The sequence below is a fragment of the Felis catus genome, chromosome D1 (assembly GCF_018350175.1).
Source record: "Felis catus isolate Fca126 chromosome D1, F.catus_Fca126_mat1.0, whole genome shotgun sequence".
In the NCBI taxonomy this organism is placed as follows: Eukaryota; Metazoa; Chordata; class Mammalia; order Carnivora; family Felidae; genus Felis; species Felis catus.
This window is the reverse complement of record NC_058377.1, coordinates 11334927-11358036: the sequence shown is the minus strand read 5'-3', so window position 1 is coordinate 11358036 and position 23110 is coordinate 11334927. Positions and strand designations below refer to the sequence as shown.

The following is a 23110-nucleotide window of genomic DNA, read 5'->3' as shown; positions in this document are numbered from 1 at the left end:
AGTTTTCTGCTATGATTTGCTCACATAACCCTTCTACTCTTTTTTCTCTCTCTTCATCTTCTGGGACCTCTATGATTCTGATGTTGTTCCTTTTTAATAAATCAATGATTTCTCTAATTCTTAAATTGTGCTCTTTTGCCTTAGTCTCCCTCTTTTTTTCTGCTTCATTATTCTCTATAAGTTTGTCCTCTATATTGCTTTGTCTCTGCTCTGCCTTATTCATCCTTGCCGCTGTGGAATCCATTTGAGATTGCAGCTCAGTTATAGCTTTTTTTATTTCATCCTGACTAGGTGTGACTTCTTTTATCCTTGCAGAAAGGGATTCTAATCTATTTTTGACTCAGGGTAGTATTCTTATTATCATGATTCTAAATCCTGGTTGGACATCTTGCTTGTTATCTGTGTTGGTTAAGTCCCTGGCTGTCGTTTCTTCCTGCTCTTTCTTTTGGGTGAATTTCCTCATTTTGTCATTTTGAAGGGATAAAGGGAATTAATGAGGTAAAAAAATTAAAATTAAAAAAATATTAAAAGTAAAAAATTAAAAACAATACACACACACACACATATCATATAAATGATGCTATATCCGAGGAGTGTTTTGGTCTGGGTGTTGAAAGGGGCTTGATAGATTAGAGCAAAAAAGAAGGGAAAAAAAAGGAAATAGTTTGAAAATTTGAAAAAATGAATACATTGAAATAGAACACAATGAAATGATGGAAGTTAAACAGAATTTGAAAAAATTTACACGACAGTAAAAAACATAGTTGAAAAAAATTAAGAAAAATATATTTAATAAAAATTGAAACTAAAAATAAATATTTTATCTTTCTGTATTCAAGAAAAAGAAAAGAAACGAAAAAGAGAAAAAAAAAAAGAAAACTGAATAGATGGACCAGGGAACAGACTGAAGTACGAACGAAATTACTTCACTTTCCCCTAGAAGTCAAAATACGAAGTGTTTTTATACTCCGTAAACTAAGCAGGTGGAGAGACTTGTGTTCCCAAAGAGCGAGGTTGGCCCAGCTGGGCAGGGCTTAGTGTAATCGTTCTGTTCTCCACTAGATGGCGCTGCTTAGCTTACTGGGGTGGATTGTTATGGAGCTTGCAAGTGTGTACGTGCATGCGCGGGACCGATGAAAATGGAGTCACCCAGCCACCCAGTCCCTAGTATGGGAACTCTGCCTGGTCAGCAATTGCGCACCAGTCCTTTGTTTCCGGCTTCCTTTCATTCCCTGCTTTTGCACTGTCCGTGACCGTCAGGTTGCCAGGTGGCACCTTCCTCCTGAGTTTTATCTCAAAGGCAGCTGTTTTTCCCGACCTCTCACCTCTGAAGGACTGTGGCTTTGACCCGTTCTGCCCCTCTGCTGAAGGGTCTCACCGAGCAATGGCTGGGTGCCGGCCGCACCCAGAAACATTCGCAGGACCATGCTGCTACCAGTGCCCAGAGACTGCGGCCGGGTGCCAGGCCCCCCCCCCCCCCCCCCCCCCCCCAGAAAAAGTTCCCGAGATCGTGTAGCAGCAGCGTTTCCGGGATCACGGAAAACCACAACACACACCTGGCACCAGGCTTCACCCTTAACGACCTCGTTCCAGCACCAGTGAATGTGGTGGTTCTCCCGGGTCCACTGGGGCCTCTGCCTGTGGGGAGTCTTTCCAGCAGGGGAACCGCCTCTGCCCATGTGTCCCAAAGACCCCCGGACTTCACTCTGCACCTGTGGATTCGCCCTTTCCACCAGAGCACCACCAGGTATGGAGCTGCAGAGTTTCAGACTTGAAACTGCGCTCCTTGTTTATAGAGTCTTAACGGAATTTAAACCCTCTCCTTTCTCCTTTCTCCCTTTTTGGTTCAGTCCCTGCGGCCGCTTCCACTTTTCCGCTTTCTCTCCAGCTGCTTTTGGGGAGGGTGCTTTTCCTACACTCTCTCCCCTGTCTCCGTCCTCTCTCCACGCACAAAAACAGCTCCGTGCCCTCCGTGGCTTCTGGCTCCCCCGGCTCACCTCTCTGCGCCGCCTACCTGCTGAATTCTGTGGTTCAGGTTGTACAGATTGTCGTGTTAATCCTCAGATCAGTTTTCTAGGTGTGCAGGATGGTTTAGGGTTGGTCTGGCTGTATTTCATGGACGTGATACACAAGAAACCTTCCGTGCTATTCCACCACCTTTGTTCCTCCCCCTCCCCCCCCACCGAGATTCAGTGATTCGGTGATTGTTAACACCAAGCAGCGCACTCCGCATTTCTTCATCTCTGAATGTTTTCTCTTTGGGAAAGATGGGAGGAATTACTTCCCCAAAGCTTTTCATTACATTTATTTATTTTTATCCACATTCATTCTTAATGTGATGCTTCAGAACTAATCAATGTGCTGCTTAGACTTGAGTACAGTAAAAATGTAACTAATTTAGGTGGATTGGGGTACAGACCATCTTAGATAAAAGTCTGAATTACATAACATTTTAAAAGCAATTCAATTTTACTGCTTTCAAATAACTTCAAAGTAACAAGACTGCAAAAGCATCAGTAGGTAAATGTTTTGGAGACCAAATCTGGTGATAAGTAAAAAGGAATTGTAATTATTACATTAATTGCTTGCATTTGAATGCTTCTTCCAAAGCGTCAACAGAAACGTAATTCCCTTAAATAGACTTATTGTGCTTCCAGTGTTATGTAACTTAGCAAGGGTTTATTAAACATCTATTATAAGGAAAGCACTGGGTGGGGGCGGGGAGGTTGATGGAAAAGTTCATAATCTTGTTAGGGTGGTAGAATGCACGCTGGTAAATCAGTCTCTGGCCGTTCTCTTTACCAGTTCACTCCCTTATATCAATTTTTTTCCCAGATGGGGCTAGGTAAGTTACACCTCAACCCTCAAACTGCTGAGCTACTGAGGGGACGGTGTGCCTGGGTGCTTGGATTTATTTCTATCACTTCCCAGACTTTTTGGCCTCCAAACGTCCTGTTTCTTGCTTTCACCGTTCCTCTCAACCTACCACAGCAGACACTCCTGATCCTGAGTTACAGAAATTGGAGCTGATGAGGGCTCTGCCGTGTCCTGTTCCTCTTGTCAATGACATGGTGGCTAGTGCACCTCACACCGGTCCTGCTGACATCTCCTGACCAGTGGATCATCGTGCCCGCAAGTCCACCACCTTTGCAGGCCTGACACAGAGCTCTGCCTCACACAAGCTCAAGTGCCTTTCAGAGATAGGCCACAGGGGACATTTCTGTTTGAGACCTATCAACCTTGTCCCTTTACTCGGTAGTAGGTAGTAAACGTCTGGGTGATGCCTTTTACCTGGTATACCACAAAACTGAGCTCATATGATACAAAACTGAGGTTTTAGGGAGTTCAGAAACTCAAAATTTTTGCAAAACTGGGTCTAGGCCCATCAGCTAGCTATCCAGTTGATCCCAGCCATAGAATAATCTTAATCAAACGGGAGCTGATGGAGTAAGGAAGGGAACCTGAGGAGTTCAGGCTACCAGCCAGAGGGGTCTGGACAAACCCACTGACGCCAGAATCCAATGCTCATAGGCTGTTTCATTCACCCGTTTTACCATCGGTGATGTGTGGGAGCTGACTCAGACCACGGACAGGACTGGCTAGGTGTAGCTCTTCCCAAGTCACCCTTCCACCCCTTCAAGACGGCAGCTGGAAAGTGGACCACGGTGAGAGCCCGGACACCGTGGAAGGTGGCAAATGCTCCATGCAAAGCGGTTGCCCCCCACACCCCAACCAGAGCCAGCTGGTAAGTGCTGACAGTGCACCGCTGGTGACATCTGGTCTCATGTTTGGTTTTCACAAACTCGGTGGCCACCGTCCCCTAAGAAGGCACCACCGACACACTGCTGGCTCACTGACCTGGGCTCGGTTGGTATACAGCACCTTCATATCCCTCAGCTTCTCCAAACCCTCACTGTAGCACAGGATGGCCGCTTCATAGTCACCTCTGGCAAACGCTTCGTTCCCCTTCTGTTTTAGGGCTGGAGAATACAAGTCATACAGGTGAGCTCTGCCCACACACGGGATAATTCTCTCAGACTTTATTCCCCTGGCTTTGGAACCCAGCTTTGAAGGTCATAGCTTCCATCAACCCAGAGGAGATCTGCTGCCTGTTTCTCTACAGATGTTTTGGGATCGGCCTCTTTAAGGATTTTTTTCCCCTCCAAACCTATCCCCAAGTCTCCTAAGTAGCTTCTCCGAAAAATAAATGTTTCTGGGGCATGTGGGTGGCTCAGTAGGTTAAACGTCCGACTCAATTCCAGCTCAGGTCATGATCTCCTGGTTTGTGAGTTCGAGCCCTGCGTCGGGACCTACGCTGGCAGCAGAGAGCCAGCTGCTCTCCCCCCCTCTCTCTTTCTCTGCCCCTTCCCTGCTCTCGCTCGCTCTCTCAAGATAAACTTAAAAAAAAAAGTGTTTAAGAAAAAAAATGTTTCTGCCTCAAAACTCAGAACCTCTCCAAGTTTGCCACAAAGGCCAAGTCTGACATTCAGTGTCTCACAAAGACGGCCAAATAAGTCATTTTCCAGCAGGTGTGGAGCTGTTCATGCGCAGCACATGCCTCTGGGAGACACAAAAGTGCCGAATGCGTGTGTCCCTCCAACACACGCACAACCCCGTCTCTCTCTCCATTTCTCCTCTCCCTTCTCACATCTACATTTTACTGTCTGAGTTTTCTTTTCCGCTCTCCCTTCTGTGCCTCAGGCCAGCCTGCGCACCTCACCTCCACCCTCCCTACTGACTGCCGAGCGCTGGTCTGCCAGGTCCGTCCCTGTGCTTTAGAAAGCGGTCTGGCTGTGGAGCCTGATGGAGGGCTCTGCCCTCTTCCCTGTCTGCTGCAGCAGGGACAGGGAGCAGACAGCGCTGGCTTCTGCCTGGCCAGGCTCCCCTGCCTCGAGACCATTATGAACCCCCAGCCGGGAATCTCGCTGTCCTCAAGTATCAGCAGACAGACTCATGATCTTTCGGGCACAAATCACCCCAGCTCTTGGGAAGTGAAGATAGACAGTTACCATCTGCTAAGACTTTGTTCTCCCTTCTTCTCCTGGCACGTTCCTTTGCATCCAACTCCACGGATGCCAAGAAGGCTTCTGACAGCAGAGTAATTTCAAATATTAGCGAGAAAAATCCAGATATCATAATCAGCTCTTTGGCTCAAATTCAGAAGAAAGCTTCTTTAAAAGCTTTAGAGACACACACCTCATGCATATGTATGTAGGCACACACTCCTGCGCACACACGCACACGAGCGCGCGCACACACGCACACACACACACACACACAGATTCTGAGGCAACTAAAATGACATTTTCTTAATTTGACATTAAATGGTAATCTGTGTGGTATATTATTATACATGATGGCTATGTCTGTGCTTCAAATTTGAATTATGCCTTTGAAAAGAGTTTTTCTTTAAAGGTAGACTTTTTCGTTCCCTTTAGCATAATGAGTTTCTGAGCTGAGCAACAGAGAAGCTACCTGGATCCCTTCAGCAGCTAACAAAAAATTGGCTGATACAGAATAACTGAATTCAGTTTATAAAAGACTGTCCAGGAGAAATTACAGAAAAACCTGTGAGCACTGTTTCCTCTGACCACTAGTAAGAGAAGTGGCTGATCAGTAGGTTTTTGTTCACGGTTGTTTGTAAGTCCAGAGGCTGTAATTTAAGGGTCTGGAAGCTACAGTTGATAAACACTGGCCCTAAACAAATAGGAAGAGAGATGCTGTCCTTACCTGAGTTTATTTCATCTGTATTCTGCAGGCACAGGTTATCATAAAAACAAAGAAATAAATTTCAAAAACTACTCTCTGATTTATGTGCATATACACCAAGAATGCAGATCCATCACAAGTGGGGTGGTAGGGTTATTTCCTTTAACCATCAATACTGAAGGGCCCCGAATTCTGAAGGCTTGCTTTAAATCAGTTCTGATTATGCATATGGTTGTTACAGGGCGAGCAGGTCAAGGGACCCCGGCTGTGGCTGTGTGAGTTGGAAATATGAGACAGGATATATTACCTTAACAGTACAGCTTAGATATGGTCGCAAGCTCAGGAGGTAGAGAGACCAAATTTTCATTAAAATAAACCCATTATTTTAAAGATAACTCAGAACGACAAAGAAAAAAAAAATCAGAGTTTGTATTTCCTTGTGGCAAATAAATCTAGTGAATCTAAAAAGCAAAAGACCACTTTAGCCTCACTAGGCAGTTTGAGATTAAACTACCACTTTTCTGCTTCAGTGCAGACCTCTTCTTTGTATCTGCTTATCTAACTCCAAAATAGAAAAAGAAACCTCAGGAGAAGCTTGTGGAGGACTGATCATGGTCTTGTTCAGCGTGGTCCGGCATCCATCCTCCTCTTGGACTTCCTCTGTAAACAGCAGTCTCTTTTCTGTCTCTAGGACAGCTCTCTGTTGTACAACCGGGTCATCAGAATTCATCTCCTGAATTAAACTGGCTGCAGGAGAAATCAGATGTGAATCATTCAAATGAGGTCTTCAAAAGAAAAGACTCCATTCACTAGGAAGGATGGGGTAGCACAGTCATGGGGAAGAACTTTTGTTTCTCCAGCTTTATTGGCATATTATTGACGTACAACACTGTGTAAGTTTAAGGTTCACAGTGTGATGATTTGATCCACGTTGTGAAGTGATCCCACAATAAGGTTAACACAGCCATCTCCTTATGCAATTACAATTTTCACGTGCGCTGGGAACATTTAAGATCAACTCTCTTAGTGACTCTCAAGTATAAAATGCAGTGACTAACTATAGTTACCATGTTGTACATTAGAACCCTGCACTTACTTGTTTTATAACTGGAAGTTTGTACCCTTTGGCCAACATCTCCCCATTTCTTTGTTTTCCCTCCAGTTTTATTGAGAAGTAACGGACATACATCACTGTATAAGTTTTAGGCGTATTGCATGATGGCTGGATTTATTATATTGTTAAATGATTAGAATTGGTTCCATTAATATCCATCTTTTCTTATAGATGGGATAAAAAAAAAAAGGAAAAAATTCTCTCCTTGTGATGAGAACTCTTAGGATTTGCTCTTGCTAACTTTCCCATCTATCCTACAGTGGTGTTAGCTATAGTCATTTTGTTGTACATCACACGCCTGGCACTTACCGATCTTACATCTGGATGTTTGTGCTTTTGACCCCCTTCCTCCAACTCCCCCTCCCCCACCCTCACTCTCTGGTTAGCCACAAGTCTGATCTCTATGAGTTTTTTCTTTTCTTCTTGTTCTTTTTTTTTTTTTTTTTTTTTTTAGATTCCACATATAAGTGAGATCACAGAGTACTTGTCTTCTCTGACTTATTTCACTTAGCGCTATGCTTTCAAGGTCCACCCATGTTGTCATGAATGGTAGATTTCCTCATTTTTTATGGCTGAATATCATTCCCTTGTTTATACATAGCACAACTTCATTATCCACTCATTCACAGATGGACACTTAGGCTGTTTCCATGTAAGTGATGCTGCTTTGAACATGGGGGTGCAGATACCCTTTTCCAGTTAGTGTTTTCATTTCCCTCAGATATATTCCCCAAAGTGAAGTTACTGGATCATATGGTATTTCTGGTTTTAATTTTTTGAGGAACCTCCATACTGGTTTCCACAGTGGCTATGCCAGTTTACGTTCCTACCAACTCTGCAAGGGCTCCCTTTTCTCCACAACCTTGCCAGCATCTGCTGTCTCTTGTCTTTTTGATAATGGTGACTCTGAAGGGCATGTGGTGGTATCTCATAGTGGTTTTAATTTGCATGTCCCTAGTGACTAGTGATGTTGAACATCTTTTCATGTGCCTGTTGGCTTTTCAAATATTTCTTTGGAGAAACGTCTATTTGGGTCCTTTGCCCATTTTTTAATTGGGTAAGCTGGTATGTTTTGTTTTTTGTTATTGAGTTGTTTGAGTTCTTTATATATTTTGGATATCAACCCCTTATCAAATACATGGTTTGCAAATAGCTTTTCCCATTCCTTAGATTATCTCTTCCCATTTCTTTTAAATTTTTTTTTTTTAATTTTAAGGTTTATTTATTTTTCAGAGACAGAGAGAGACAGAGCATGAGGAGAGAAGGGGCAGAGAAAGAGGGGGACACAGAATCTGAAGCAGGCTCCAGGCTCTGAACTGTCAACACAAAGCCCGATGCGGGGCTTGAACTGAGACCGTGAGATCATGACCTGAGCTGAAGTCAGACTCCCAACTGAATGAGCCACCCAGGCACCCCATTTAAAATTTGTTTTTTAATGTTTATTTATTTTTGAGAGAGAGACAGAGCATGAGAGGGGGAGGGGCAGAGAGAGAGAGGGAAACACAGAATCTGAAGCAGGCTCCAGGCTCGGAGCTGTCAGCTCCAACACAGGGCCCAACACAGGGCTCGAACTCACAAGCTGAGAGATCATGACCTGAGCCGAAGTGAGATGCTTAAACTCCTGAGACACCCAGGCGCCTCTCTCTCTTCCCATTTCTTAAAGAAGGTTCTGAATGGAAAGCAAAAATTAGAGCCATTAGAACCATTGAGAAAAAATTAAGATCAGGATTTGTTTTGCCTGGAAGAAGGTGCAGGAGAATTTTACCGTGGCCTTCAAATTACAGTTTTAAGCTCCTTATTTAATTCAGTGACAATTTATGGAGAGCTTATTATGAGTCAGATATTATGCAGAATGCCCTCGATAACGATGAATAAAAAAGATGTTAACTTTTGAAGAGTTTCCCATCTTGTGTGGGAGACAAACAGGTAAATTTAGGCAGCACTGAGATCACAAAACAGCCCTTAAAGCCATCCTTCCTGGTCTTCACTTGACCGCCCACTCAGCTTAGAGCCCGTGGTCCATCCCTAGGCCACCATCCTGCCCACATGCTGACCTCCCTTGCCCTTCCACCACACCTGCCAGACAAAACTCCCAACTTCAAATCCAACTCCCCACTTCTCTGGGCCTTTGTTACGGATGCAGAGTATTGACAGAGAAAGCAATGGACACCAGGGAGAACTGGTCCTAACTCAACTGCCCTGTCAATGATGCTTGGAGATCCTACTGCTGGCCTAGTAGGATTCTGACCCCAATTCCAACGTGTGCTTTTCCCCACACCACCATGCAATTCTGACACCGGCTGGGTGTCCCTACAATTGAGCTTAATTCTAACATTGCCTACCTGGAATAGTGTCAGATCCCACAGCTTAGGGGTCCGGTCCTATAAGACTGCCCCCTCCCCACCTCCCAGATGGTCACCTGTGCTTCTGCCCGAACATCTATAGATCAGAGGGTCCCATGACCTCTTCTTCCTCTGGTTTGATTAATTGGCTAGAGTGGCTCACAGAACTTAGAGAAACATTTTATTTACTAGATTACCAGTCTGTCATAAAAGGATGTAACTCAGAAGAGCCAGACGGAAGGGATTCATTGGGCATGGTGTGTGGGAAGGGGGTGTAGAAGGCTCTCTGAGCGCACCCCTCTCCCAACATGTCCATGTGTTCATCAACCTGGAAGCTCCCTGATGCTGGTCCTTTTGAGTTTTTATGGAGGCATCATTACATAGGCCTGATCAATTAAAAATCATTGGCCACTGGTAATCAGTTCAACCGCCAGCCCCTCTCCCCTTCTGAGAGGGTTGAAACTTTAACACCAGGTTGGTTCCCCTGGCAACCAGCTGCCATCCTTAGGTTCCAAAAGTCGCTCATTAACATAAACTCAGGTGTGACTGAAAAGGGTTTGTCATGCATATGAGGATGTCTTTGTCTGTCTTATCACTTAGGAGTGCCAAGGGTTTTAGGAGTTCTGTGCCCAGCACAGGGACAATGAACAAACATGTATTTCTTTTTTTTTTTTTTTAATTTTTTTTTTCAACGTTTTTTATTTATTTTTGGGACAGAGAGAGACAGAGCATGAACGGGGGAGGGGCAGAGAGAGAGGGAGACACAGAATCGGAAACAGGCTCCAGGCTCTGAGCCATTAGCCCAGAGCCCGACGCGGGGCTCGAACCCACGGACTGCAAGATCGTGACCTGGCTGAAGTCGGACGCTTAACCGACTGCGCCACCCAGGTGCCCCCAAACATGTATTTCTTATTATAAGTCACAGTATCAGGGCGCCTGGGTGGCTTAGTTGGTTAAGAGGCCAACTTTGGCTCCGGATATGATCTCGCAGTTCATGAGTGTGAGCCTTGCATTGGGCTCTGTGCTGACAACTCAGAGCCTGGAGCCTGCTTCATATTCTGTGTCTCCCTCTCTCTCTGCCCCTCCCCAACTAATGCTCTGTCTCTCTGTCTCTCTCTCTCTCTCAAAAAATGGATAAACATTAAAAAAATAAATAAAAAATAAATCACACTATCACATCCAGCCAAGTCATCCTGTCCTCCTCTCATGGACTTTAAAAAACTGCCTCCCATCAAGGGAACCCTTGTGCACTGTTGATGGGAAAGCAAACTCGTGTAGCCATGGTGGAAAACAGTTTGGAGGTTCTTCAAAAAATTAACAGCAGTGGGACACCTGGGTGGCTCAGTCAGTTAAGCCTCCGACTTTGACTCAAGTCATGATTTCACCGTTTGTGGGTTCGAGCCCTGCATCAGGCTCTGTGCTGACAGGAGCTGCTTGGGATTTTGTGTCTCTCTCTCTCTCTGCCCCTCCCCTGCTCGCACGTGTGCGCGCTCTCTCTCTCTCTCTCTCTCTCTCTCTCTCTCTCTCTCGAAAATAAACATTAAAAAAATTAATAGCAATAATTGCCATATGATCCAGTAATTTCACGACTAGCTACTTACCTAAAGAAAACAGAAACACTACTTTGAAAAGCTACATGCAGTCCTGTGTTTATTACAGCATTATTTACAACAGCCAGGTATGGAATATCACAGCCATAAAAAAGAATGAGACCTTGCCGTTTGCAATATCACGGGTGGAGCTGGAGAGTGTTATGCCAAATGAAATAAGTCAGTCAAGAGACAAATACCACATGATTTCACTCACATGGAATTTCAGAAACAAAACGAATGTACAAACAAAGAAAAAACAGAGACAAAAAAACCAGACTCTCAAGTACAGAGAACAGAATGGTCGTTGCCTTCCTACCCGTTTGGCCATCGCTGTTCAGTCTCGCTTGCTTGCTCCTGCTCTCCCTGTCCTACCTGCCTTCGAAACTGTGGTCATCCTCAAGGCTCCGCCTGAGCCTTCTTCTCTTTTTCTCTAGCCTGTCCCTAGGTATTCCTGTTCTCTCCCACGGTTATAAGTAACATGAATGCCAAGTGCCCCCTAAACTGACGTCCCCAGCTCTGTTCTATCCTAGGCTGACACTCGCACAGCCAACTAACTGCCCTCTGAACATCTTCGCTGTCATGTCTTACTCACGGATCTCGGGCTGCCCATCCTCCTTCCCCTGAGGCTCTTCTTCCTCCAAATGCCTTCTATCTTAGCAGATGGCTGAACCACCCACTGGGCATTCAACCCAAAACTTTTGGGCCCCATTTTTTTTTAAATGTATTTTGACAGAGAGACACACAGACAGACAATGAGTGCACGAGGGAGGGGCAGAGAGACTGAGAGACAGAGAATCCCATGGGAGCGCACAGCCTGATGCAGGGCTTGATCCAACGCATTGTGAGATCATGGCCTGAGCAGAAATCAGGAGTCGGATGCTCAACTGACTGAGGGCTCACTCTTGAGTCTTCATTCTCCCTCTGCCTCACAGCCATCAAACTCTAAAGGTCATCGAGTAAATCCTAAATCCTAAATATATCTCAAATCCATCTCCTTGTGCCCAGTCCTGCTGCTCCAGCTCTACACCCAACCTGACTCCCTTCCCTGGCGCTGTGACACCCTCCTGATTGGTCTCCCGGCATCCATTCTTCTGTCCCCTCGTGTCCTCATGTCTACATCCATGCTGTGGCCAGAGCAACTTCTCTACGGTGCAAATCTGATCACGTTCCTGAGTCAGCCCTCCAAAGGATTCCCACTGCTCTCGGGGTAAACGCGAATTCCATATTGTGGCTTCCAAGGTCTTCCCTGATCCGGCCTTTCTTGACTCACACGGGAGCCTCGTCTCCGTGATCTCTCCAGCCACATGCAGCTGTTTATGCCTTTAGTTTCTTAGAAGCACCTTGTTCTTTCTTAACTCCCAGCTTTTCTACTTATGTTCTCTCCATTCAGAATATTCCCTCACCTTCTCCCCAGTGCCCGAGTCCTACTCACACTTCAGATTTCTGCTTAAATCCCATGCTTTAGGGAAGCCTTATAAAACTCCTGTATGCAAGTGTGGCCCCCACCCCATTCCTATGCTGATGCCCCCCCCCCCCCCCCCCCGCCATGTGACTGTACTGGCAGAGAGCCTTTAAAGGTGGAATTAAGGTTGAATGAGGGGGCGCTTGGGTGGCTCAGTAGGTTAAATATCCGACTCTTGGTTTCAGCTCAGGTCATGATCTCGTGGCTTCATGGGTTCGAGCCCCGTGGCAGGTGGGCTCTGTGCTGGCAGTGTGGAACCTGCTTGGGATCCTCTCTCTCTGTCTCTCTCTGCCCCTTCCCCACTCGCTCTGTCTCTGTCTTGCTCAAAATAAATACATAAACTTTTAAAAAAAGGTTAAATGAGGTCATGAGGATGGAGCACTGAACAACAGGACTGGCGCCCTCATAAGAAGAGGAAGAGACGTCAGGGACGCACGCACACACACAGAAAAATGACCATGTGAGGATGCGGCGAGAAGGAGGCCATCTCCAAGCCAGAGAGAGAGGCCTCAGGAAAAACGAAAACTGACGACACCTTAGTCTTGGACTTCCAGCCTCCAGAACTGTGGGAAGTAAATTTCTACTGCTTAAGCCATTCAGTCCCTGTTTTGTTACAGCAGCCCAACCAGACTGATACAATTTGTAAACTGAGTTACAGTCTCTTGTACTTTGCAAATCTCAAATCTCACTTTGTATCACACATCGCATTCCAGATGGCTTGTGTAGTATCTGTTCTCCCCACTGGACTCTAGATATCCCGAAGGAAGGGAAGTCTTATTTATTATTACCAGTCTCTCTGGTGCCTAGCAAAGCTCAGTACATAGCAAGAGCCCAGGAAATGAATGCATAGAATCTACACAGGTGGCTCTACAAATGTAAAGTAACTACAAATGAAATAAAACTGGAAATTCAGTTACTGGATAGCACTAACCACATTTCACATGCTCGACAACTTCATGCAGTTACTGGCTACCATAGTGGACAGTGCAGATTAGAGGACATTTCCGTCACCACCGAAAGTTCCATCGGCTAGTACTGGTATAAATGGTGCCTGCAAGAACTCTGAGCATGAATGAAAGCGAGACGGTAAAGACAGATGGGGAGGGAGGCAGAGGGAATGTCAAAGGCAACATGCAGAGCATGAACCACCAGGGTGTGTGTGGAGGAACTAGAAGTGTGAGGTAAGGAGAGGCAAGCGGTAAGGACAAGGTCACGGGAGGGCTTAAGTCCCCGATGAGAGCTTGAAGTTTATTGTGGCTGCGGAGAGAATCCAAGCAGAGAAGTGTCTGGGTCAGATTTGCATTTTTAGATACATTACTCTGTGGGGAGCGTAAGCCTGGAGGCAGGAACAACAATCAGGGGGTTGTTGAAACAGTCTGGGTCAGAGAACCAGGACAAAGCAGGGGGTGGGGAGGAAGGAGTTGGAGAAGAAAGCTAAACTTGATGGCTGATCGAATGGAGGGTGAGATGGCAGGAGTCCAATGTGACTGGTAAACTTCTGGATGGTTGTGCCAATGGAGACTAGAATGAAGGGGAAGGGGAGGAGAAGCGGTATTATTTGGGAGGAGGATAGAAGGGCAGGGCAACAAGCAACTGCAGTTTGGACGCATTAAGTCTGCCGTGTTCGTGGGGTACTGTGGCTGTGACGAGTGGCACAGAGCCCGAGCCTCGGCAAAGAAGGCCGGGTGGCAATGGAGATGTGGGGGTCGTGAGTAAACGGGTTGTTGGGAAAACCCTGTGCTTGGACCAGACCCCCTGAAGACCAAAGTGAGCAGCAAGTGGGCCGAGGCCAGAACTCAGCAGAACAGCATTTAGGGATGGGCAGAGGAGAGGCCCAGGGATGTTATCTTTTATCAAGTGACCCAGACTATTTTTAAAACCGTTTTAACGGTTTTGGACCCATACAGGCTGCTAGAAGGAGCCTGCTTTGGACCCATACAGGCTGCTAGAAGGAGCCTGCTTTGGACCCATTGCTGCTAGAAGGAGCAATTTCAACCTATTTCTATTTGATATGCAAGATTTGTTGGGTTGTTGGTTTGCTTGTTTCCATCATCAAACAAGCTCCCTGAAGCTTGAAGAATAGGAACAAACTACTTTGGAATCTAGTGAATGTGCTTTGTGGGATCAGAGTCTGTCCTTTGAGATCTCACCTATCTGAGCTGGGGAAGGGGTCTTCTGTCTTCTTGCCTAGAGGCAGAGAGATGGGGATAGGACAACCAAAAGCCATTCATGTAATCAGATGGACCCAGGGGGAGAGCCACTTGATTTTGCTTCTGCAGCTCAAAATCAGAAATGGCTCTGCCCTAAAGCAAGAGGAGACTGATCACTGAGGTTCCTGAGCGATCCTGAAGGGAACAGCTAGGGCTCCTTTGATGTGAAGTCTACGTGGAAGGGGACAGAATATGGAGGAGACTTGTCCCCCTCAGGTCCCATCAGAATGTTAATGGCTTCTCTGATACCAATGAACAGCCTCAAAATACTACCCCAGGCTCTAATGTTACTCGCTTCTTAATACCTTTTCTGTTTAATTCCAATTATATTTTCTCTTAGAGTCATAAACCTATCAGGCAACCCAGGAACTAACTTCGGGTGATCACTTCTCTTCAGTCACCCCACCTTGCTAACGCAGAATTTAATTTGTTTATGATTTACTGGTACTTACTGATTTCATCCACATTTTTAAGAAATTTCTGCAAGTCTTTCTCGTGATCGTCCGCCATCGTCAACCAGAATCCCTGAGGGAGGCAGTGGAAGTGACGAGAATTAATAGTAATAAAACGCTAAACAGGATTTTTCAGGCTTATTAGCCTTCTAAAACTAAGAGCCAAGTGGTTATTTTTAAGATGGGTTTGTGTTCATAAATAACGTCATGAATAACGGCAGGTGATCTATTTCACTCTGATTGCTGGGAAGGCCAAGGAAGGGATACTCATTATTTGTGGTGATGCTTCTGGAAAGCTGTCAGCCCTCCCTCCTCTGGGAAAACTGCTCTGCAAAATGTTCCTCCAAGCCCGACATCCACTGCTGTGATTCAGGGACTGGGTATAAAGGAGACCAGGGAGGGGAGGGGCTGCCAGGAATGGAGGAAAGTAACATTGGACTTTGGTCATGACAGGCCCGCCCAGCCAGAAGCTTGGACCTAGCTGTGTGACTGGTAACCAGGAACTGGAGAATGTGCATTTAAATGTCCAAACTTGCTTAAAATATAAGCCTGTAGGGGAGCCTGGGTGGCTCAGTGGGTTAAGCGGCTGACTTCGGCTCAGCTCCACTCACAGTTCCTGAGTTCGAGCCTGGCATGGGACTCTGTGCTGATAGTTCAGAGCCTGGAGCCTGCTTGGGATTCTTTGTCTCCCTCTCTCTCTGCCCCTCCCCTACTCATACTCTGTCTCTCTCTTCAAAAACAAAACAAAACATTAAAAAAATTAAAACAGGGGCGCTGGGGTGGCTCAGTCGGTTAAGCGGCTAACTTCGGCTCAGGTCATGATCTCAGGGTTCCTGAGCTCCAGCCTGGTGTGGGGCTCTGTGCTGACAGCTCAGAGCCTGGAGCCTGATTCGGATTCCATGTCTCCCTCTCTCTCTCTGCCCCTCCCCAACTCACACTCCGTCTCTCTCTAAAAAAATAAATAAATAAACAAACATTAAAAAGAAATTAAAACAGGGGTGCCTGGGTGGCTCAGTGGGTTAAGCTTCTGACTTCGGCTCAGGTCATGATCTCATGGTTTGTGAGTTCGAGCCCCGCATAGGGCTCTGTGCTCACAGCTGGGAGTCTGGAGCCTGCCTAGGTTTCTGCGCCTCCCTCTCTCTCTGCCCCTCCCCCACTCGTGCTCTTTCTCTCTCAAAAATGAATAAATGTAAAAAAAAAATAAAAATAAAAAAAAGAAATTAAAACAATAAAATATAAGCCTCTGTCTTGTTTTCTAGGTGTGAAGAGAAGCTAAAAATTGGCTGAAGGGATGAGAACTCGATGGCACTGTGCATGCACCAGCATCTCTGTTCCTGTCCAGGTACTTTGGATTTATTACTTCTCTCTCAGTCGTTTGTGAGTAAAAAGGCCTCACGGTGTAGCCAGTGGTTCCCAAAGCTCACCCAAAGGCCATAAAAGTCGTCCAAAAAACGTGTTAAGTATACACAGTCCTCAGCCTTGGCGCCAGAGTCAGTAACCTTGCCGGGGCGCCGGGGAATGGATACTTTTAAACACTCGCCGAGCGATTCTGACTTACGATTAGGTTTAGCAGTAGCGCAGTCCTGTAACGCTCCAGTTACTGCAAATTTGAACTCTGCCACACAAACAAGCTGGGAGTGATTTGACCTCCTGAGACCCCACCGGTATAAGCTGTGTGACCTCAGCTAAATTCACCAACCTCTCTGAGCCTAACTCATTCTATGGAAACGGTTATAGGAACCGAGAGGGCTACCCTGGGGGTTCACTGAAAGCGCCAGGCACAGGATGAGTGGTAAATGCTGGTAAATGCGAGGCACCCTTATCTATAAAACGGGGGAAGTGGGACATGTGGCTTAACTAGACGAGCGCTAGGGTTCCTTCCAGTTCCTTCCAGAACTGAGGCCTAGTGAAGCGAGTTAACTTGCCCAAGGTTGCCGGGTTAGAAGGAAGGCTCAGTACTTCTCCGGGCAGGCGCAACCAGGGTCGGACGCGAACTCTCAAAGGCCCGCGGCCGGGGGAGGGCAAGCACGCGGGACCCCAGCGACAAGCCGGGGCGGGGCCGGAGGGGCGGGGCCGGAGGGGCGGGGCCGACGGCACCGTTGCCCGGCAACCGCTCCACAGCGTCCACCGGCCCCAGTTCCCAAAGCCGAAATCCCAGCCCGCGGGGGTCACCGTCCCATCTGCTGAGGCCCACACCAGTGTCCTCTGCTCGGCGCTGACGGCCAGATCAGGACCACATCCCAACAAAGACCCCGAGACACCCCACCACACTGACCTGACACGCCCAGGGGCCGGACAGGAAATGGCGGCTGTTGGCGGGCGGTGACTGACCAGGGACGGGGGGCGTGGCCAGTGTCGGGGGCGTGCCCAGCGGTCGGGGGCGTGTCTAGAGTCTGGGTGCGGACGAGGCCTCAGCGCTCTGGTTCCGGAGCCAGCGCGCTGCCAGTTTGTGGCCGGGCTGGGGGCCCTGGGTCCAGGATGCGTACCCGGTCAGGGGCTGGAAGCAGGTCTCTGAATCAGGGCCAGGTGTTCGTCCCTTTTTCTTCTAAGGAAGGGGCATCTCTCTGATCATCTTACTATCCCCGGCCCAAAAAGGGGACAATCTCCAGTGTACTTGGGAGAGGCAAACTTGGGTGAAATCTGGGCTTATTGCTAGATGCGAGACCTTCAGAGAGCTCTGTAATCTTCTGATCTTTTCTCGTCTATAAACTGGAGAAATGGCACGTTCTCCCAAGGTTTATGGTTAAAGTGCCAGGCATCTAGTCAGTAGGAATACGTGTTAGTTATTATCCAGGGAATCCTAGGATTTGGAGCTGAATGAGACACATTCACACTTTGAATAAATGCACACAGCTTTAAAGAGATTCCAGTCTGTTTTTTGAAACAAAACTTCAGTATTATGGTGCTGGGTTAAAGGGGCAAGGGGAGAAAAGCCAGTTTTGGGGAAAGTTCCATCTTGAGTTTAAGCTCAGAAACCCTTGGGATGCCTTGGCAAATTTGTGGGTGCATTTCAGAAACCTGTTTGCTGGCTGAGGAGCCCCTGGGGATAGAATTTACCAGAAGGGGAGGGGGTCCAGGCATGGCCAGTTAGATCCAACATTGGCTGAGCACAGTCTGCTGAGTCCTGTGTTCTCCATGGGGCTGTTTGACTGAAATCTCCACAAGGTGTTGGCACACATCAGTCCTGCTTGAGAACCCCCGTAATGGAGTAGAGCACACAGGGGCTGGGGCATTGACCTCTTCGCTGCAGCCTGGGGGCCGCTTTAGCAGAGTCCTTAGTACTTCAGCTGCAGCAGGAGGCCGTGGGACCTGGGGGACCCAGCAGTGTAGTCACAGCAGCTGTCCCCAGGGACTGAGCTGCCTCATGAGAGGTAGCACAGCAGAGGTGTCTGGGAGAGTGGGGCTGCTGTGAGGCCACACCCTGGACATTCTCAGAAAGACCTGGGTTACTTTACAGTGATCTTGGAGTGTGTGCGAATTTGTGGAGACAGGAACCTGTGACAGGTCATCATTGTTAGCGTTGTCCCATTATCCCCTCAGGCTTGTGAGTTCTTGAGTACACACAGGCATAGTCTCCAACCTCAGGCTCCTTCTTGTCGCTTTGAGGCTGACAGTTTTAACTCCAAATCGCTTACTTCTCATTCTACTACTGTTCACCAAACTCCTGTCCTGGACTCCAAGAGGGGCCTTCCCCCAACCCAGTGTACCACACTACCATTTGTTCACACATTCCTGTGTCGATTGTGGATGCTCTGCAGTGTGCCAGGTGTTGGGGAGAGAGAGCCCCCCTGGTACACTTCATAGCTATTTGTCATGAGCTGAGTGCTCAGGGGCTCTAGAACCCGTCAGCCTGGGTCCAAATCTCAGCTCTCCACTTTGCAGCATTTATTAAAATATTAAGCCCTTCCTGTGCACCTTTAGTGAGCTAGGTACTGGAAATCTTTTTCTCTTCTTACCGTTACTAGTTGTGTGACCTTGACAAGTTACTTCATCTCTTAGCTTCCTCCTCTGTAAAAACGAGGATGTTAAATAGTATCGATCTTACAGGATTGCTGTGAGAGGTACACGAGTTAATACAGGCAGAGTGTCTAGACAAAACATGGAGCATCATCAAGACTCAGTAAATGTTATTAATTCTTATTACTACTCTTGTGATTAGTATGCATTAGACCAGTGCTTCAGAACCTGGACTATGCCTAAGAATTACCTGGGGATTTTGCCAAGTTGCAGATTCAGATTCGGCAGGACTGGGGTGTGAGATTCTTCAGTGATGCCTCTTTGTGAAGTGTAGGCCACACTGAGTAGTGCATGAATGATGTTTTCTTTATGCTCGAAGTTATTTATAGTTTTTATAGTTACAAGTTACTTTTTTCCCCTTGAAGTCATATTTCCATTTTACACCCCTCCACACACACATACTCACTCAGAATACTATCCTAATACAGCGTACATTTTTAAAAAATATAATTTATTGTCAAGTTAGCTAAAATACAGCGTATACAGTGTGCTCTTGGCTTCAGGGTTAGATTCCCGTGATTCACCGCTTACATGCAACACCCAGTGCTCATCCCAACAAGTGCCCCCCTCAATGCCCATCACCCATTTTCCCCTCTCCCCTGCCCCCCCCCCACAATCAACCCTCAGTTTGTTCTCTGCATTCAAGAGTCTCTTAAGGTTTGCCTCCCTCCCTCTCTGTTTGTAACTGTTTTTCCCCTTCCCTTCCCCCCCAGTCTTCTGTTAAGTTTCTCAAGATCCACATGAGTGAAAACATATGGTGTCTGTCTTTCTCTGACTTATTTCACTTAGCACAATACCCTCCAGTTCCATCCATGTTGTTGCAAATGGCAGGATTTCATTCTTTCTCATTGCCAAGTAGTATTCCATTGCTAATACGGGATACTTTTATGCTTGAATGTCTTTTACTGATCATCCCATCCTAATTCTCTGCCACAGAAATATCAACAAACATTGCTGGGATGTTTGCTTTAACCAGACACCATACTGTAAGTCAGGGACACAGCCCCTGCCCTCAATGAATTCACAGTCCAGTGAGGAAGATAGACACATAAACAGATTATTACCAGGCAGTGTGGTAGAGGCGGTGAAGGACTAGTGCTAACGGAAGGAGGAAGGAGGAGGGAAAGGAAATGGAGGCAGGGCCCCACAGGAATAGGGGTTTACATAGTTCATGTGGAAGCTGAGCATGTGTACAGTGCTCTAGGCAGAGCCGACAGGACGAACAAACATTCAGAGGCAGGAAGCATTGCGCCACGGGTGAGAAAACAGAAAAATTTAAGGAAGGAGTGGTGAGAAATGAGCCAGAGGAATGCGTTATGGCACAGAGTGTCAAGGACGGAAGCCGTAGGAAGAATGGGAGGAAAGCAAGAGAACAGACAAGAGTGGGACAAGATACCTGGGCAGGAGGGACGCCAAGGAGAGGGCAGATGTGCTTGCTCCTAGGTCAGGATAGGTGTAAGGATGCTCAGCAGCCACGCACACTTGTGGCATCTTTAGAAGTCATTTCCATCTTGATGGCTCCTACCTGGGTCTCTCTCCAGCCGACCTCACTCCATGCCCTGGCCCTCCGATTCAACAGAGTGACTAGACTGTGAATCTCTTGGGGGTAAGAATTTTGTTTTAGTTTGTCTTAGTATTCCTAGTGCCTGGTCCTTAGATGGAGCTAAATTTAGATTTGCTGAGTGAGTTGATTTCTTGCTCTGCATGGAGGAAGGCTCCAGTCTAAGTCATTCTACATGGGAAAGGAACATGGATGTTTACAGTTTCTCTGCGTCAGGCTTCTCAGGAAGGTCCATCCTGGAGGACAAACGTTGTTATAGTCACAAAATATGTTTTAGGGCAAATCTACTTGACAGATTGATCACTTTAAAATGTTAGAGGTCCTCGGGGGCGGTTGAGCATCCAACCTTGATTTCAGCTCAGGTCATGATCCCAGGGTTGTGGGATCCAGCCCCACATCAGGCTCCGCCTTGAGCTTGGCACCTTCTTTTAAAATTTTTTTTTTCAACGTTTTTTATTTATTTTTGGGACAGAGAGAGACAGAGCATGAACGGGGGAGGGGCAGAGAGAGAGGGAGACACAGAATCGGAAACAGGCTCCAGGCTCTGAGCCATCAGCCCAGAGCCTGACGCGGGGCTCGAACTCCCGGACCGCGAGATCGTGACCTGGCTGAAGTCGGATGCTTAACCGACTGCGCCACCCAGCCGCCCCATAGCTTGGCACCTTCTTAAGATTCCCTCTCTCTCTGGGGCACCTCGGTGGCTCAGTCGGTTAAACGTCCGACTTCGGTCAGGTCATGATCTCACAGTTTGTGAGTTCGAGCCCCACATTGGGCTCTGTGCTGTCAGTTCAGAGCCTGGAGCCTGCTTCGGATTCTGTGTCTCCTTCTCTCTCCACCCTTCCCCTGCTCATGCTCTATCTCTCTCTGCCTCTCAAAAAATGAATAAACATTAAAAAATAAAAAAAAATTAAAAAGATTCCCTCTCTCTCTGTCTCTCCCTCTGCCCCTTCTCCTCTGCTCATGCTCTCCCTTCCCCGCTAAAATAAAATAAAATAAAATAAAATAAAATAAAATAAAATAAAATGTCAGAGGTCCTAGTAAGCCTTGGGTAGTCACTGGACTGTCTGCAAAGATTCCAATATTCCTCCTCCCAGGCATACAGTAGGATCTCACTTCTCTGTGACCAGGTGATTTGCTTGTTCAGTGCCATGTGGGAAGAAGTGAAGAGGGCAGAAGCCTTTAAGAGCCAGTGTGTGACTCACCATACAGAGCCAGCCTGTCCTCTGCCCCAGCAACCAGGTAGTGAAGGCTGTATCTGCTTGAGTCCCTGAGTGAGGGGACATGGACCAGAGATGCCCTTCTACCTTTGATGGACACGTAGCAATAGACCTTCCTTGCTTTAATCCACAAGGATTTTGGACTTGTTTGTTAGGCAACATAATACAGCCTTTCATGTCTAATATGACAACTCAGACTGCTGTCAGTCATTTGCTACAGTGTCAAAATCTAGGGACCGTGCCCATGAGTGCACATAGATTATGATCATTGTAACTTACGTTTTAAGTATCAATGTTTGCATGTTTGTACATGTTCAAATACACAGAGGAAAACAGACGTTTAAAACGTGTGTGCCTGGTATCTCAAATTTATTCCTCTTAGGGAAACTCTGAATCATACAACTGCCACTTCCACTCAACCTAACGCCCCTGTGTGGTATATACAAATTTCACTTTTTCTTTTTTTTTTCACTTTTTCTTTATGTCCTCATAAAAGTTGGAGAACATTTGGCCACCTTCCACTGTGCATTATATTGGAGACTTGGAGATTATTATAAGCTGTCTCTTCTCTCTGTTTTCTCTTTTGTGTAAATGATTCCAGCTCTTTGCTTTTTCTCACCAATCATACTTTATACACTTAGGAGAGATTTAAAAAAATGGTTTTCACCTGAGGACAGCCGCATGCAGAATACAGGGATCCTGCCTTTTCCTGCTGAAAGTGAAGAGTGCTGACGACATGAGCCAGGAGCCACACTGTGAAGATGTCCCATTGGTCAAAACCCTTCATGTAGATGCCGGGCCCACAATTCTTTCGGAAACTTTGGCTTTAGGATTTCGCAGGGGAGGAAGCTAAAGGAATTCAGCCCTGTGTCTTCCCTCCCTAAGAGAAATTCATGAGTCACATTTGCTATTTCCCCCCAGACATATGTCCTTTCATTAAAAAGAAAAGAGAAGCTAAACCATTGGCGTCTTGGATGCACCCTTTTCTCTTTCAGTTCCCGCCTGGTTATAGATAAAGAAATGATTTCAAGATCTAGTCACAGATTTAGTCTGGGTGTCCACAGAGGAAAAGAGTCTTCTTGGGATGTCCACGTGTAAATAATGACACCACAGTTACTGACAGCAGCAACAACAAAAACCACGGTGATGACAGTAACTGGCCTCGCTGACTCACTTGGGGCCAGGAGTCGCACTCAATCCTTTACAGGCATTAGCGGACTTAAAACTCTCAGCAGCCTTATGAGCTCAGCAGCCTTATTCCTATTCCACAGGTAAAATGCAGTCAGGGAGGTTACAGGACTTGCCAGAGCAGAAGCCAGGATGGGTACCCTGGTCTGAGTGTTCCTCCAGCTCATCCTACCCATGTCGCCACCCTGCCTCCAAAGTGGCGCCCTTCCCGGAGTGCTCTGTCTTCAGCTTCCTCCTGGGAGTCCG

At 46.8% G+C, this 23110-nt stretch overlaps 1 protein-coding gene and 1 long non-coding RNA gene across 9 annotated transcripts in view; one reads left to right on the top strand and one right to left on the bottom strand.

The window, feature by feature from the left end:
- Positions 1 to 17241, bottom strand: part of TTC12 (tetratricopeptide repeat domain 12) — a 53672-nt gene extending 36431 nt beyond the window's left edge. For 5 of the 8 annotated variants that reach the window (XM_023239099.2, XM_023239104.2, XM_023239105.2 and 2 more), the window contains exons 1-6: positions 17157 to 17241; positions 14882 to 14954; positions 6293 to 6456; positions 5731 to 5752; positions 5010 to 5087; positions 3859 to 3980 (exon numbers count right to left, since the gene is read on the bottom strand). In XM_023239099.2, the coding sequence (XP_023094867.1) occupies positions 3859 to 3980; positions 5010 to 5087; positions 5731 to 5752; positions 6293 to 6456; positions 14882 to 14939 (444 nt within the window). In that variant the 5' untranslated portion in view covers positions 14940 to 14954; positions 17157 to 17241. Of the gene's footprint in view, positions 1 to 3858; positions 3981 to 5009; positions 5088 to 5730; positions 5753 to 6292; positions 6457 to 11349; positions 11541 to 14881; positions 14955 to 16439; positions 16778 to 16806; positions 16953 to 17156 lie in introns of those variants that run through there. The other 3 variants (XM_023239100.2, XM_023239101.2, XM_023239103.2) reach the window with 3 other exon arrangements.
- Positions 1524 to 22635, top strand: LOC123380330. The gene is made up of 3 exons (XR_006585928.1): positions 1524 to 1747; positions 16141 to 16223; positions 22318 to 22635. It is a non-coding gene; the product is annotated as an uncharacterized LOC123380330 (long non-coding RNA).
- Positions 22636 to 23110: the final 475 nt, after the last annotated feature.